Genomic DNA, 15,765 nt, shown 5'->3' with positions numbered 1-15,765 from the left:
TGTTGGGGACATCGGGGACATTTTGGACATTGGGGGTTTGGGGACACTGAAGACATTGGGGACATTGAGGGTGTTGGGGACATTGGGGACATCAGGGACATTGGGGGCATTGGGGACATTTCGGACATTGGGGGTTTGGGGAAATTGGGGGTGTTGGGGACATTGGGGCATTGGGGACATTGGGAGGATTGGGGACATCGCGGAGGGTTGGGGGGTGTTGGGGACACTGGGGGGATTGGGGACATTGAGGTCATTGTGGGGACATCAAGGGCATGGGGGACATTGGGACTTTGGGGACATCGAGGGAGATTGGGGCATTGGGGACATTGAGGGGGATTGGGGACATGGGGGAATATTGGGGACATTGGGGACATTGTGGGGGCAATGAGGACATCAAGGGCATCAGGGACATTGGGACTTTGGGGACATTTGGGGACATTGGGGGTGTTGGGGACATTGTGGGGATTGGGGACATTGGGGACAGGGATGATGGGGTGACGCAGTGACACGGTGATGTGGCAGCGTGACAGAGTGACACGGTGACATCTGCCACGGGCAGGGTGATTCAGTGACAGGGTGACAGCAGGGTTGGGTGACACAGTGACAGGGTGACAGGGTGACACGGTGACAGCAGGGTTGGGTGACACAGTGACACAAGGACAGGGTGACACGGTGGCAGTGTGACAGGGTGGCACTGTCCCTGTCACCTGGTGGATCTGACAGCCGTTCTTGTGGGGGTGACACGGGGTGACACGGGTGGGATGGTGGGGTGACAATGTGACACGGTGACAGTGGCAGTTTGTCACCTGGTGTATCTCCTGCCAGCCGTTCTCGTCGGCTGTGCCAATGTGACAGTGACACAGTGACACAGGGACACAGTGACACAGTGACACGGTGACACAGTGACACAGGGACACAGGGACACAGTGACACGGTGACACAGTGACACAGGGACACAGGGACACAGGGACACAGTGACACGGTGACACAGTGACACAGTGACACAGGGACACAGTGACACAGTGACACAGGGACACAGTGACACGGTGACACAGTGACACAGGGACACAGGGACACAGGGACACGGTGACACAGTGACACAGGGACACAGGGACACAGGGACACAGTGACACGGTGACACAGTGACACAGTGACACAGGGACACAGGGACACAGTGACACAGGGACACAGGGACACAGTGACACGGTGACACAGTGACACAGTGACACAGGGACACAGGGACACAGTGACACAGTGACACAGTGACACAGTGACACGGTGACACAGTGACACAGGGACACAGGGACACAGTGACACAGGGACACAGTGACACGGTGACACAGTGACACAGGGACACAGGGACACAGGGACACAGTGACACGGTGACACAGTGACACAGTGACACAGGGACACAGGGACACAGTGACACAGTGACACAGGGACACAGTGACACGGTGACACAGTGACACAGTGACACAGGGACACAGTGACACAGGGACACAGGGACACAGGGACACAGTGACACGGTGACACAGTGACACAGGGACACAGGGACACAGGGACACAGTGACACGGTGACACAGTGACACAGTGACACAGGGACACAGGGACACAGGGACACAGTGACACAGTGACACAGGGACACAGTGACACGGTGACACAGTGACACAGGGACACAGGGACACAGGGACACAGTGACACAGTGACACAGGGACACAGTGACACGGTCACACAGTGACACAGTGACACAGGGACACAGGGACACAGTGACACGGTGACACAGTGACACGGTGACACAGTGACACAGGGACACAGTGACACAGTGACACAGTGACACAGTGACACGGTGACACAGGGATGAGATAACGGGGTTTCATGGTGACAATGTGACACGGTGGCCAGGTGACAGTGACACGGCTGTCACCTGGTGTATCTCCTGCCAGCCGTTCTCGTCGGACGTGCCAATGTGACAGTGACACAGTGACACGGTGACACAGTGACACAGGGACACAGGGACACAGGGACACAGTGACACGGTGACACAGTGACACAGGGACACAGGGACACAGGGACACAGTGACACGGTGACACAGTGACACAGTGACACAGGGACACAGGGACACAGGGACACAGTGACACGGTGACACAGGGACACAGTGACACGGTGACACAGGGACACAGGGTGATGATGGGATAACAGGGTGATGGGGTTACACAGTGATGGGATAACGGGGTCCCACAATGACAGGGTGACACGGTGACACGGTGCCAGGTGACAGTGACACGGCTGTCACCTGGTGTATCTCCTGCCAGCCGTTCTCGTCGGCTGTGCCGATGTGACAGTGACACAGTGACACAGGGACACAGGGACACAGGGACACAGTGACACAGGGATGGGATAACGGGGTGATGGGGTCCCACAGTGACACGGTGATGGGATAACGGGGTGACACAGTGGTCCCACAGTGACACGGTGACACGGTGCCAGGTGACAGTGACACGGCTGTCACCTGGTGTATCTCCTGCCAGCTGTTCTCGTCGGCTGTGCCGATGTGACAGTGACACAGTGACACAGTGACACAGTGACACAGTGACACAGTGACACAGGGACACAGGGATGGGGTGATGACAGGATAAGGGGGTCCCACAGTGACACGGTGATGGGATAACGGGGTCACACAGTGACAGGGTGACACGGTGCCAGGTGACAGTGACACGGCTGTCACCTGGTGTATCTCCTGCCAGCCGTTCTCGTTGGCCATGCCGATGTGACAGTGACACAGGGACGCAGGGACACAGTGACACAGGGATGGGATAACGGGGTTTCATGGTGACAATGTGACACGGTGACACGGTGACAGTGACACGGCTGTCACCTGGTGTATCTCCTGCCAGCCGTTCTCGTCGGCCGTGCCGATGTGCGCGCGGTTGTAGAGCAGCAGCTCGCAGCACCGCGGGTCGCCCCCCACCATGGCCGTGTGGTACAGGGGGGTCAGGCCCCGCCGGTCCTTGTAGTTCGGGGACCCCCCCAGGTCCAGCAGCGCCTGCGGGGACACGGGGACACCCGTGGGACACCCGTGGGACCCTCCCATGGCACCTCAGACCCCCCTGTGCGACACCCAAAGATCCCCCAGCTGCACCCAGGGGTGTCACCCCCTTTATTCGGGGAACCCCCCCAGGTCCAGCAGCGCCTGCGGGGACACGGGGACACCCGTGGGACACCCGTGGGACACCCTGGGGACACCCGTGGGACCCTCTGTGATATCCTTGGGACCCCCTGGTGACACCCATGGACACCCCATGGTACCCAAAAATCCCCCTGTGGCACCCAGAGGTGTCACCCCCTTTATTTGGGGACCCCACCAGGTCCAGCAGCGCCTGCGGGGACACGGGGACACCCGTGGGACACCCTGGGGACATCTCCAGACCCCCCGTGGCACCCATGGGTGTCACCTCCATGTCCCCAGGTGTGCCCAGCTGTGCTCAGCTGTGCCCAGGTGTGGCTGTGGCTGTCCCCAGGTGTGCCAGGTGTGTCCCCAGGTGTCCCCAGGTGTCCCCAGGTGTGTCAGGTGTGTCCCCAGTGTCCCCAGGTGTCCCCAAGTGTGCCCAGGTGTCCCCAGGTGTGCCAGGTGTGTCCCCAGGTGTCCCCAGGTGTCCCCAGGTGTGTCAGGTGTGTCCCCAGGTGTCCCCAGGTGTCCCCAGGTGTTCCAGGTGTCCCCAGGTGTCCCCAGGTGTGTCCCCAGCTGTCCCCAGGTGTGCCAGGTGTGTCCCCATGTGTCCCCAGGTGTGTCCCCAGGTGTGCTGTGGCTGTCCCTATGTGTCCCATGTGTCCCCAGGTGTCCCCAGGTGTGTCCCCAGCTGTCCCCAGGTGTCCCCAGGTGTGTCCCCAGGTGTGCCAGGTGTGTCCCAGGTGTGTCCCCAGGTGTGTCCCCAGGTGTGTCCCCAGGTGTGTCTCACCAGCAGGGCGGGGTAGCGCCGCGTGCACACCGCCCGGTGCAGCGCCCGCCCTGTGCCAGCCCTGTGTCCCAGCGGTCCCCAGGTGTGTCAGGTGTGTCCCCAGGTGTCCCCAGGTGTGTCAGGTGTGTCCCCAGGTGTGTCAGGTATGTCCCCAGCTGTCCCCAGGTGTGCCAGGTGTGTCCCCAGGTGTGTCAGGTGTGTCCCCAGGTGTCCCCAGGTGTGTCAGGTGTGTCCCCAGGTGTGCCCAGGTGTCCCCAGGTGTGCCCAGGTGTCCCCAGGTGTGTCCCCACGTGTGTCCCCAGGTGTGCCCAGGTGTCCCCAGGTGTGTCTCACCAGCAGGGCGGGGTAGCGCCGCGTGCACACCGCCCGGTGCAGCGCCGTGGCTCCGTCGCGGGCGCGGAAGTCCAGGTGAGCCCCGCCCAGGCAGAGCAGGCGGATGATCTCCACCTCGGCCGGGCCCTCGCGCTGTGCCGCCAGCGTCAGCGGCGTCTCTGGGGACACCATTGGGGACGTTGGGGACATCGGGGACATTGGGGACGTTGGGGACATCGGGGACATTGGGGACGTTGGGGACATCGGGGACATCGGGGACATCGGGGACATCGGGGACATCGGGGACGTTGGGGACATCGGGGGCGTTGGGGACATTGGGGACGTTGGGGACATCGGGGACGTTGGGGACATCGGGGGGCGTTGGGGACATCGGGGGCGTTGGGGACATTGGGGACGTTGGGGACATCGGGGGCGTTGGGGGGATTGGGGGACATTGGGGACATTGAGGGGATTTGGGATGTGGGGGACATTGGGGGCGTTGGGGGTGTCAGGGACATTGGGGACATTGGGGACATTGGGGATGTTTGGGACATTGGGAGGATTTGGGGACACTGGGGCGTTGGGGACATCGGGGGCGTTGGGGGGATTGGGGGACATTGGGGACATTGGGGACATCAGGGGCGTTGGGTGGAATTTGGGACATTGGGGACATCGGGGCGTTGGGGACATCGGGGACATTGGGGACATTGGGGACATCGGGGCGTTGGGGACATCAGGGGCGTTGGGTGAATTTGGGACATTGGGGACATCAGGGGCGTTGGGGACATCGGGGACATTGGGGACATTGGGGGCGTTGGGGACATTGGGGACATTGGGGGCGTTGGGGACCCTGAGGCTCCACCTCGGCCAGGCCCTCATGCTGCGCCGCCAGCGTCAGCGGCATCTCTGGGGACACCATTGGGGACATCAGGAGGATTTGGGGACATTGGGGGGATTTGGGATGTGGGGGACATTGGGGACATCGGGGGATGTTGGGGGCATTGGGGACATTGGGGACAATGAGGACGTTGGGGGGATTTGGGGACATTGAGGGTGTTGGGGACACGGGAAATTTGGGGTGTTGGGGACATTGAGTATCTTGGGGACACTGAGGGAATTTGGGGACATTGGGGACACTGGGGATGTTTGGGGCGTTGGGGGGATTTGGGGACACTGGGGACGTTGGGGACATTGGGAGCGTTGGGGACATTGGGGACGTTGGGGACATTGAGGAAATTTGGGGACACTGGGGACGTTGGGGGATTTGGGGACATTGGGGACATTGGGGGGATTTGGGGTGTTGGGGACACTGGGGACCTTGGGGACATTGAGGGAATTTGGGGACATTGGGGCAATTTGGGACACTGGGGACATTGGGGGTGTCCCCAAGGATTTTGGGGGCGTCCCAAATGATTTTTGGGGTGACTTTGGGGGTTTTTGGGCCTCACCCCCCGAGTCCGAGTCGTGGTAGTTGGGAATTTTTCGAGGTGATTTTGGGGTGATTTTGGGGATGATTTTTTGGGGTGATTTTGGGGTGATTTTGGGGGGTGATTTTGGGGGTGATTTTTGGGGTTCACCCCCCGAGTCGGAGTCGTGGTAGTTTGGGACGGTTTGGGGATGATTTTTGGGGTGATTTTGGGTGAATTTTGGGTGGTTTTGGGGTGATTTTTTGGGTGATTTTTCAGGTGATTTTGGGATGATTTTTGGGGTGATTTTGGGGTGAATTTGGGTGATTTTGGGGCTCACCCCACGAGTCCGAGTCATGGTAGTTTGGGATGATTTTGGGGTGATTTTGGGGTAAATTTTGGGGTTTTTGGGGCTCACCTCCCTAGTCAGAGTCGTGGTAGTTTGGGATGGTTTGGGAATGATTTTTGGGGATGATTTTGGGGTGATTTTTGGTTGATTTTGGGATGATTTTGGGATGATTTTTGGGGTGATTTTGGGGGGTTTTGGGGCTCACCCCCCGAGTTGGAGTCGTGGTAGTTGGGGATGGTTTGGGGATGATTTTTGGGGTGATTTTTTGGGGTGATTTTGGGGTGATTTTGAGGTGGTTTTTTTGGATGATATTGGGATGATTTTTGGGGTGATTTTGGGGTGAATTTGGGTGATTTTGGGGCTCACCCCCCGAGTCAGAGTTGTGGTAGTTGGGGATTTTTTGGGATGATTTTTGGGGTGATTTTTGGGGTGATTTTTGGGGTGATTTTTGGGGTGATTTTGGGCTCACCCCCCGAGTCGGAGTCGTGGTAGTTGGGGATTTTTTGGGATGATTTTGGGGATTATTTTGGGGTGAATTTTGGGGTTTTGGGCTCACCCCCCAAGTCGGAGTCGTGGTAGTTGGGGATGGTTTGGGGATGATTTTTGGGGATGATTTTGGGGTGGTTTTTTTGTGATTTGGGGTGATTTTTTGGTGATTTTGGGGATGATTTTTGGGGTGAATTTTGGGGTTTTTGGGGCTCACCTCCCTAGTCGGAGTCGTGGTAGTTTGGGATGGTTTGGGAATGATTTGTGGCGTGATTTTTGGGGTGATTTTTGGGTTGATTTTGGGGTGATTTTGGGGTGTTTTTTTGGATGATTTTGGGGTGATTTTTGGGGTGATTTTGGGGTGAATTTGGGTGATTTTGGGGCTCACCCCCCGAGTCCGAGTCATGGTAGTTTGGGATGATTTTGGGGTGATTTTGGGGTGAATTTTGGGGTTTTTGGGGCTCACCTCCCTAGTCAGAGTCGTGGTAGTTTGGGATGGTTTGGGAAATGATTTTTGGGGTGATTTTTGGGGTGATTTTTGGGGTGATTTTTGGGGTGATTTTGGGGGAATTTAGGTGATTTTGGGGCTCACCCCCCGAGTCCCAGTCATGGTAGTTTGGGATGATTTTGGGGTGATTTTTTGGGTGATTTTTGGGGTGATTTTGGGCCTCACCCCCCGAGTCCGAGTCGTGGTAGTTGGGGATTTTTTGGGATGATTTTGGGGATTATTTTGGGGTGATTTTTTTGGGTGATTTTGGCTCACCCCCCGAGTCGGAGTCTTGGTAGTTGGGGATGGTTTGGGGATGATTTTGGGGACGATTTTGGGGTGAATTTTGGGTGATTTTTGGGGTGATTTTTGGGTGATTTTTGAGGTGATTTTGGGATGATTTTTGGGGGTGAATTTTGGGGGTTTTTGGGCTCACCCCCCGAGTCGGAGTCGTGGTAGTTGGGGTCCAGCCCCCGCTCCAGCAGCCGCGCCACCTTCTCGGCCGAGCCGTGCTGGACGTAATCCAGAAACTTCCGCAGCCCCGTCTGGGGACACCGAGGGGACAGCGGGCACATTGGGGACATTGGGGACACCGAGGGGACAACGGGGGACAACGGGGACATTGGGGACATTGGGGACAGTGGGGACATTGGGGACACCGAGGGGACATTGGGGACATTGGGGACACCGAGGGGACATTGGGGACATTGGGGACAGTGGGGACAGTGGGGACATTGGGGACATTGGGGACACCGAGGGGACAACGGGGACATTGGGGACAGCTGGGACATGGGGGACACCGAGGGGACAACAAGGACATTGGGGACACTGGGGACATTGGGGACATTGGGGACACTGGGGACATTGGGGACACTGGGGACACTGGGGACATTGGGGACATTGGGGACATTGGGGACACTGGGGACATTGAGGACACTGGGGACACTGGGGACACTGGGGACATTGGGGACACTGGGGACATTGGGGGACACTGGGGACACTGGGGACATTGGGGACATTGGGGACACTGGGGACACTGGGGACACTGGGGACATTGGGGACATTGGGACACTGGGGACACTGGGGACACTGGGGACATTGGGGACACTGGGGACACTGGGGACATTGGGGACATCAGGGGACGTTGGAGACAGGAGGGACACCAGGGGACACTGGGGACATCAGGGCACAGGAGAGGACAGGAGGGGACATCAGGGGACATGTGCGGGACACTGGGGACATTGGGGACACCAGGGCACAGTTGGGGACAGGAAGGGACATTGAGGACACCGAGGGGACATCGAGGGCATGAGGGGATGCTGGGGACACCGGGGGGGGCATTGGGGGGACATGGGGGACAAACAGGATGGGGGAGGGACCCTCGGGGACATGTGGGGACACTTGGGGACACTTGGGGACCCTCGGGGACATTTGGGGACCCTCGGGGACACTTGGGAGTCCCCTGGGGTCATCTGGGGACATCCAGGAGGGGCGTGGCCATGCAGGCTGGGGGCGTGGCCAAAGGGAGGAGGGGTGATGGCATCATTTAATGGGCGTGGCCAAGCCACAAAGGGGTGTGGCCAGGGTGGGGTGTGGTCATGACCTAAGGGGCGTGGCCACAGAGAGGGGCGTGGCCAGGTGAGTTGTGGATTTTAAAGGGGCGTGGCCAAGGTGCAGGGGGTGTGGCCAAAGAGCAGAGGGGTGTGGCCCACACACAGGGGCGTGGCCACAGGAAAAGGGGGCGTGTCCAGGGATTTGGGAAGTCCAAGGGGCGTGGTCAACGACCAGAGGGGGCGTGGTCAGAGATTCAGGGGCGTGGCCAGAGCTGGGTGCGCTGCTGAGGAAAAGGGGCGTGGCAAAAACACAGGGAGGGCGGGTCCAGGAACCCGGGGCGTGGTCAATGATCGGAGGGGCGTGGCCGGGAGGCGGAGGGGGCGTGGCCTCGGGGCAGGGGGCGTGTCCCACGCACCTTGGTGTGCAGCTTGGCCAGCTGCTTCTCGTCCAGGTTGGTTTGTTTGTACACCCGGGTCTTGTACCGGAACTGGGGGCGGGGTCAGCACGGGGACACGCCCCCCAGCCGGGGGACACGCCCCCTCCCTGCCCGCACCACGCCCACCCCGCGGGAAACACCCTACGCCTGCCTCAAGCCACGCCCACCCTGCCTGAGACCCCCTAAGCCACGCCCACTCTTCTGACCACACCCTACACCTGCCCCAGGCCACGCCCACTAGGTAGGACACGCCCATAACCTGTTCCTGACCACGCCCACCTCACTAAACACAGTCACTCAAGCCCCTCCCCTTTCCTGGCCACACCCCTTTCACCCAAACCTAGCTCCGCCCCTTCCCCCAAATGTTCCCCCTTTGGCCCCGCCCCTTTCACATCTCCCTGCCAAAGCCACGCCCACTCCATGACCACGCCCACTCACCACCATTTAAACCTCAAATTCACCATTTTTACCCAAATTCTCCTCACTAACCCCGCCCCAAATGGAAACCACGCCCCTGGAACCACGCCCATGGTGGCCACGCCCATCAACCAATAGGCCACGCCCACCCCATCAATCTAACTCTAAATTTGCCACTTTGATCCAAATTTTATCCACTTAGCCCCTCCCCAAATGGAAACCACGCCCCCTATGACCACACCCACCACATAAACCACACCCACATTGGCCACGCCCCCAGGGCCACACCCAAACCCTGGCCACGCCCACTGTCCATCATTTTAAACCCAAATCTGCCACTTTTACCCCAAATCTGCCCCATGAGCCCCACCCCAAACTGACACCGCACCCCCTGGACCACACCCACAGTGACCACGCCCACCCGCCAACAGGCCACGCCCACCCCGCGCCGTTTTAAACCCCAAATCTGCCACTTTTACCCCAATTCTCCCTCATTTATCCCATCCCTAATTGGTGCTAAATCCCCAGGACCGCCCCCACTGTGGCCACGCCCTTGGGACCACACCCACTATGACCACGCCCACCAGGACCACACCCAAACCCTGACCACGCCCACTGCACATCAATCTAACCCCAAATTCTCCACTTTTACCCCAATTCTCCCCCATGTACCCCACCCCAAATTGACACCACGCCCCCCAGGACCATTCTCACCGTGACCACGCCCATTAGGCCACGCCCACTCCTCATCATTTTAACCCCAAATCTGCCATTTTCACCCCAATTCTCCCCCATGCACCCCACCCCAAATCAACACCCCCAAATCAACACGACCCCCAGGACCGCCCCCACCGTGACCACGCCCCCCGGGCCCGCCCCCAGAGGCTGACCACGCCCACCTCACATCATTTAAACCCCAAATTCTCCAGTTTTACTCAAATTCTCACTTATTAACTCTACCCCAAACTGACACCACGCCCCCCAGGACCACCCCCACCGTGACCACGCCCCTGAGACCACACCCAAACCCTGACCACGCCCACTCTCCTTCATTTTAACCCCAAATTCTCCACTTTTACCCCATTTCTCCCCATTTATCCCACCCCAAACTGACACCACGACCCCAGGACCGCCCCCACCGTGACCACGCCCCCGAGACCACACCCAAACCCTGACCACGCCCACCTCATATAAACTTAACCCCAAATTCTCCACTTTTACCTAATTTTTTCCCCACGTACCCCACCCCAAATTGACACCACGCCCCCCAGGACCGCCCCCACAGTGACCACGCCCCCCGGCCCCGCCCCCAACCGCTGGCCACGCCCACCTCGAGGTAGGGCACGCCCTGGTCGAAGCTCTGGGGGTAGTCGCGCAGCGGGCGCTCCTCGTCCAGGAACTTGGCGTCGCGGCCGGCGGCGGCGGGCTGGAAGAGGCCGTAGTTGAGGCCGTCGTGGAGCCCCTCGGTCAGCGCGCAGAGCAGCTGCTGCTTGGCCGCCCACACCGCCGCGCCCGGGTCGAAGCGCAGGCACTTCTGGGGAGGGGGAGACGGGGGGTCAGGGCCCCGAAAACCCGCCCGGAAATGAGGGAAATTGAGAAAAAAACGAGTTTGGGGGTGTTGGGTGGGGAAATTGCCTCAAATGGCCTCAAAATGGCCCAAAATGGCCCTGGGATGAGATCCCCAGCACTTCTCGGGGTAAAAAATGGGGGGTCAGGGCCCCGAAAACCCAGACGAAAATGAGGGAAATTGAGAAAAAAAACGAGTTTGGAGGCACCAGGTGGGGAAATTGCCTCAAATCTCCTCAAATTGGGCCAAAATGGCCCTGGGATGAGACCCCCAGCACTTCTGGGGAGGGGGAGACGGGAGGTCAGGGCCCCGAAAACCCGCCCGGAAATGAGGGAAATTGAGAAAAAAACGGGGGTTTGGGGGGTGTTGGGTGGGGAAATTGCCACAAATCTCCTCAAAATGGCCCAAAATGGCCCTGGATGAGACCCCCAGCACTTCTGGGGGTGAAAAATGGGGGGTCAGGGCCCTGAAAAGCCAGCCGAAAATGAGGGAAATTGAGAAAAAAACGAGTTTGGGGGGTGTTGGTGGGGAAATTGCCACAAAGGGCTTCAAAATGGGCCAAAATGGCCCAAAATGGCCCTGGGATGAGACCCCAGCACTTCTCGGGGTAAAAAATGGGGGGTCAGGGCCTTGAAAAGCCAGCCGAAAATGAGGGAAATTGAGAAAAAAACGGGTTTGGGGATGTCGGGTGGGGAAATTGCCACAAATGGCCTCAAAATGGGCCAAAATGGCCCAAAATGGCCCAAAATGGCCCAGGGATGAGACCCCCAGCACTTCTCGGGGGGGAGAAACGGGGGGTCAGGGCCCCGAAAACCCACCCAGAAATGAGGGAAATTGAGAAAAAACCCGGGTTGGGGGGTGTTGGGTGGGGAAATTGCCACAAATGGCCTCAAAATGGCTCAAAACCCCTAAAATGAGGCACAAAAATGTGGATTTGGGGGGTCAGGGCACGGGGAACCCGAAATGAAACCCCCAAATGAGGGGATCGCAAAAAATCCCGAGTTTGGGGAGCACTGGGTGGGGAAATTGCCACAAATGGCCTCAAATTACCCCCAAAATGGCCCTGGGATGAGACCCCCGGCACTTCTGGGGGAGTGAAAAATGGGGGGTCAGGGCATGGGGAGCCCCGAAAATCCACCCAAAAATTAAGAAAATTGAAAAAAACCCAGGTTTGGGGGGTCCCAGGTGGGAAATTGCCACAAATGGCCTCAAAATGCCCCCAAAATGGCCCAAAATGGCCCCAAATGGCCCTGGGATGAGACCCCCGGCACTTCTTGTGGGGGGGAAACGGGGGTCAGGGCCCCGAAAATGAAGAAAATTGAAAAAAAACCTGGGGTTGGGGGGTGTCGGGTGGGGAAATTGCCCTAAATGGCTTCAAAATTGCTCAAAAACCCCAAAAATGAGACACAAAAATGGAGATCTGCGGGCTCAGGGCATGGGGAGCCCCAAAAATCCACCCACAAATGAAGAAAATTGAAAAAAAACTGGGGTTGGGGAGCACTGGGTGGGGAAATTGCCACAAATGGCCTCAAAATGCCCCCAAAATGGCCCAAAATGGGCCAAAATGGCCCTGGGATGAGACCCCCGGCACTTCTTGGCGGGGGGAAACGGGGGTCAGGGCCCTGAAAATCCAGACGAAAATGAGGGAAATTGAGAAAAAACCCGGGGTTGGGGGGTGTCGGGTGGGGAAATTGCCACAAATCTCCTCAAATCGCTTCAAAATGCCCCAAAAAACCCCCTTGGATGTGTCCCCAAAAGGGGAGCCAGACTGATTTTGGGGGGGGTCAGATCACGAGGAACCCCAAAAGTGAAACCCCGGAGGGTTTCGGGGTGAGGGGATCCTAAAAAACTCCGGGTTTGGGGGGTGTTGGGTGGGGAAATTGCCTCAAATCTCCTCAAAATTGGCCAAAAATGGCCCAAAATGGCCAAAAATGGCCAAAAATGGCCCAAAATGGCCCCGGGATGAGACCCCCAGCATTTCTGGGGGGGGGGAAAATGGGGGGTCAGGGCACGGGGAGCCCCGAAAATCCACCCGAAAATGAAGAAAATTGAAAAAAAACCCCAGGGTTGGGGGGTGTGTCGGGTGGGGAAATTGCCCTAAACGGCTTCAAAATGGCTCAAAAAACCCTAAAATGAGGCACAAAAATGTGGATTTGGGGGGTGAGGCCACGGGGAACCCCAAAAGTGAAACCCCAAATGAGGTTTTTCCCTCCTCCCGCAGTGTTTTTGGGAAAAATTCTGAATTTTTGGGGGAAAATTTCTGAATTTTTTTTGCACTTCCCCCAATCTTTTAGGACAAATCCCCAATTTTTTTTGTGTTTCCCCCCCCAGTTTTTTTGGGGAAAATCCCACATTTTTCCCCTCCTCCCGCGGTGTTTTCGGAGAAAATTCTAAATTTTTGGGGGGGAAAATTTCTGAATTTTTTTTGCACTTCCTCCCCATTTTTCAGAAGAAAATTCCCAATTTTTTTGCGCTTCCCTCCAATTTATTTTTGAGAATTTCCCAATTTTTTTAGAGGAAAATTCCCAAATTTTTTTGCACTTCCCCCCAGTTTTTTGGGGTGAAAATCCCCAGATTTTTCCCTCCTCCCACAGTATTTTGGGGGAAAATCCCCAGATTTTTTCCTCCTCCCGCAGTGTTTTTGGGGAAAATTCTGAATTTTTGGGGGGAAAAGTTCTGAATCTTTTTTCTACATCCTCCAATTTTTTAGGACAAATTCCCAAATTTTTTTGCGCTTCCCCCCAGGTTTTTGGGGAAAATCCCCAGATTTTTTCCCTCCTCCCGCAGTGTTTTTGGGGAAAATTCCTGAATTTTTTTTTGCCCTCCTCCCAATTTTTCAGAGGAAAATTCCCAATTTTTTTTTGAGAAATACCCAATTTTTTTAGGGGAAAATTCCCAAATTTTTTTGTGCTTCCCCCCAGTTTTTTGGGTGAAAATCCCCACATTTTTTTGCACTTCCCCTCAGTTTTTTGGTGAAAACCCCCGTATTTTTTTCCTCTTCCTGCAGTGTTTTTTGGGGAAAAATTTCTGAATTTTTTTTGTACTTCCCCCCAGTTTTTTGGTGAAAATCCCCAAATTTTTTTGCGCTTCCTCCAATTTTTTTTGAGAAATTCCCAATTTTTTTAGGGGAAAATTCCCAAATTTTTTCCCTCCTCCCGCAGTGTTTTCGGAGAAAATTCTAAATTTTTGGGGAGAAAATTTCTGAATTTTTTTGCACTTCCCCCCAGTTTTTTGGGAGAAAATCCCCAGATTTTTCCCCTCCTCCCGCGGTGTTTTTGGGGAAAACTATAATTTTTTTGGGGAAAAATTTCTGAATTTTTTTTCTACATCCCCCAATTTTTTAGGACAAATTCCCAAATTTTTTTTGTGTTTCCTCCCCACATTTTTCCCCTCCTCCCCAAAGTGTTTTTGGGGGAAAATCCCCACATTTTTCCCCTCCTCCCGCGATGTTTTCAGAGAAAATTCTAAATTTTTGGGAGAAAATTTCTGAATTTTTTTGCGCTTCCCCCCTGTTTTTTTGGTGAAAATCCCCAGATTTTTTCCCTTTTTCCACCAGTTTTTTGGGTGAAAATCCCAAATTTTTTTGGCTCCTCCCCGAGTTTTTTGGGGGACAATCCCCAGATTTTTCCCTCGTCCCCCCAGTTTTTTAGGGTACACTCCCCACATTTTTCCCCTCCTCCTGCAGTGTTTTTGGGGTACAATCCCCGGATTTTTTCCCTTTTTCCCCCCAGTTTTTTGGGGTACAATCCCCGGATTTTTTCCCTTTTTCCCCCCAGTTTTTTGGGGTACAATCCCGGATTTTTTCCCTTTTTCCCCCCAGTTTTTTGGGCTCAATCCCCAAATTTTTCCCCTCCTCCCGCGGTGTTTTTGGGGAAAATCCTAAATTTCTCGGGGGAAAATTTCTGAATTTTTTTCTGTTTCCCCCCAATTTTTTAGGACAATTTCCCAAATTTTTTTGTGTTTCCCCCCCCCCAAATTTTTTTGCTCCTCCCCCAGTTTTTTGGGTGAAAATCCCCACATTTTTTTGCACTTCCATCCAATTTTTTAGGGGAAAATCCCCATATTTTTTCCCTCTTCCCGCAGTGTTTTTGGGTGAAAATCCCCAGATTTTTTCCCTTTTTCCCCCAGTTTTTTGGGGGAAAATCCCCAAAGTTTTTCCCCTCCTCCCCCCAGTTTTTTGGGGTACAATCCCCGGATTTTTTCCCTTTTTCCCCTCAGTTTTTTGGGGTACAATCCCCGGATTTTTTCCCTTTTTCCCCCCAGTTTTCGGGGTACAATCCCCGGATTTTTTCCCTTTTTCCCCCCAGTTTTTCGGGGAACAATCCCCGGATTTTTTCCCTTTTTCCCCCAGTTTTTCGGGGTACAATCCCCACATTTTTCCCCTCCTCCCCCCAGTTTGTCGGGGTACAATCCCCGGATTTTTTCCCTTTTTCCCCCCATTTTTTCGGGGTACAATCCCCGGATTTTTTCCCTTTTTCCCCCCATTTTTTCGGGGTACAATCCCCGGATTTTTTCCCTTTTTCCCCCCAGTTTTTTGGGGTACAATCCCCGGATTTTTTCCCTTTTTCCCCCCATTTTTTCGGGTACAATCCCCAGATTTTTTCCCTTTTTCCCCCATTTTTTCGGGGTACAATCCCCGGATTTTTTCCCTTTTTCCCCCCAGATTTTGGGGGACAATCCCCGGATTTTTTCCCTTTTCCCCCCATTTTTTCAGGGTACAATCCCCGGATTTTTCCCCTCCTCCCCCCATTTTTTCGGGGTACAATCCCCGGATTTTTTTCCCTTTTTCCCCCC

General features: G+C 55.8%; 1 protein-coding gene across 1 annotated transcript in view; it reads right to left on the bottom strand.

The window, feature by feature from the left end:
• LOC135292062 (SH3 and multiple ankyrin repeat domains protein 1-like) overlaps window positions 1–15,765 on the bottom strand; it is a 43,770-nt gene that overhangs the window by 16,581 nt on the left and 11,424 nt on the right. The window contains 5 exon segments of the mRNA XM_064406307.1: window positions 2,877–3,044; window positions 4,291–4,448; window positions 7,434–7,542; window positions 8,967–9,038; window positions 10,735–10,938. Of these exon segments, the coding sequence (XP_064262377.1) occupies window positions 2,877–3,044; window positions 4,291–4,448; window positions 7,434–7,542; window positions 8,967–9,038; window positions 10,735–10,938 (711 nt within the window).

This window comes from Passer domesticus, unplaced genomic scaffold (genome assembly GCF_036417665.1).
Source record: "Passer domesticus isolate bPasDom1 unplaced genomic scaffold, bPasDom1.hap1 HAP1_SCAFFOLD_192, whole genome shotgun sequence".
NCBI classification, from domain to species: Eukaryota; Metazoa; Chordata; class Aves; order Passeriformes; family Passeridae; genus Passer; species Passer domesticus.
This window is presented reverse-complemented; position numbering and strand designations above follow the sequence as displayed.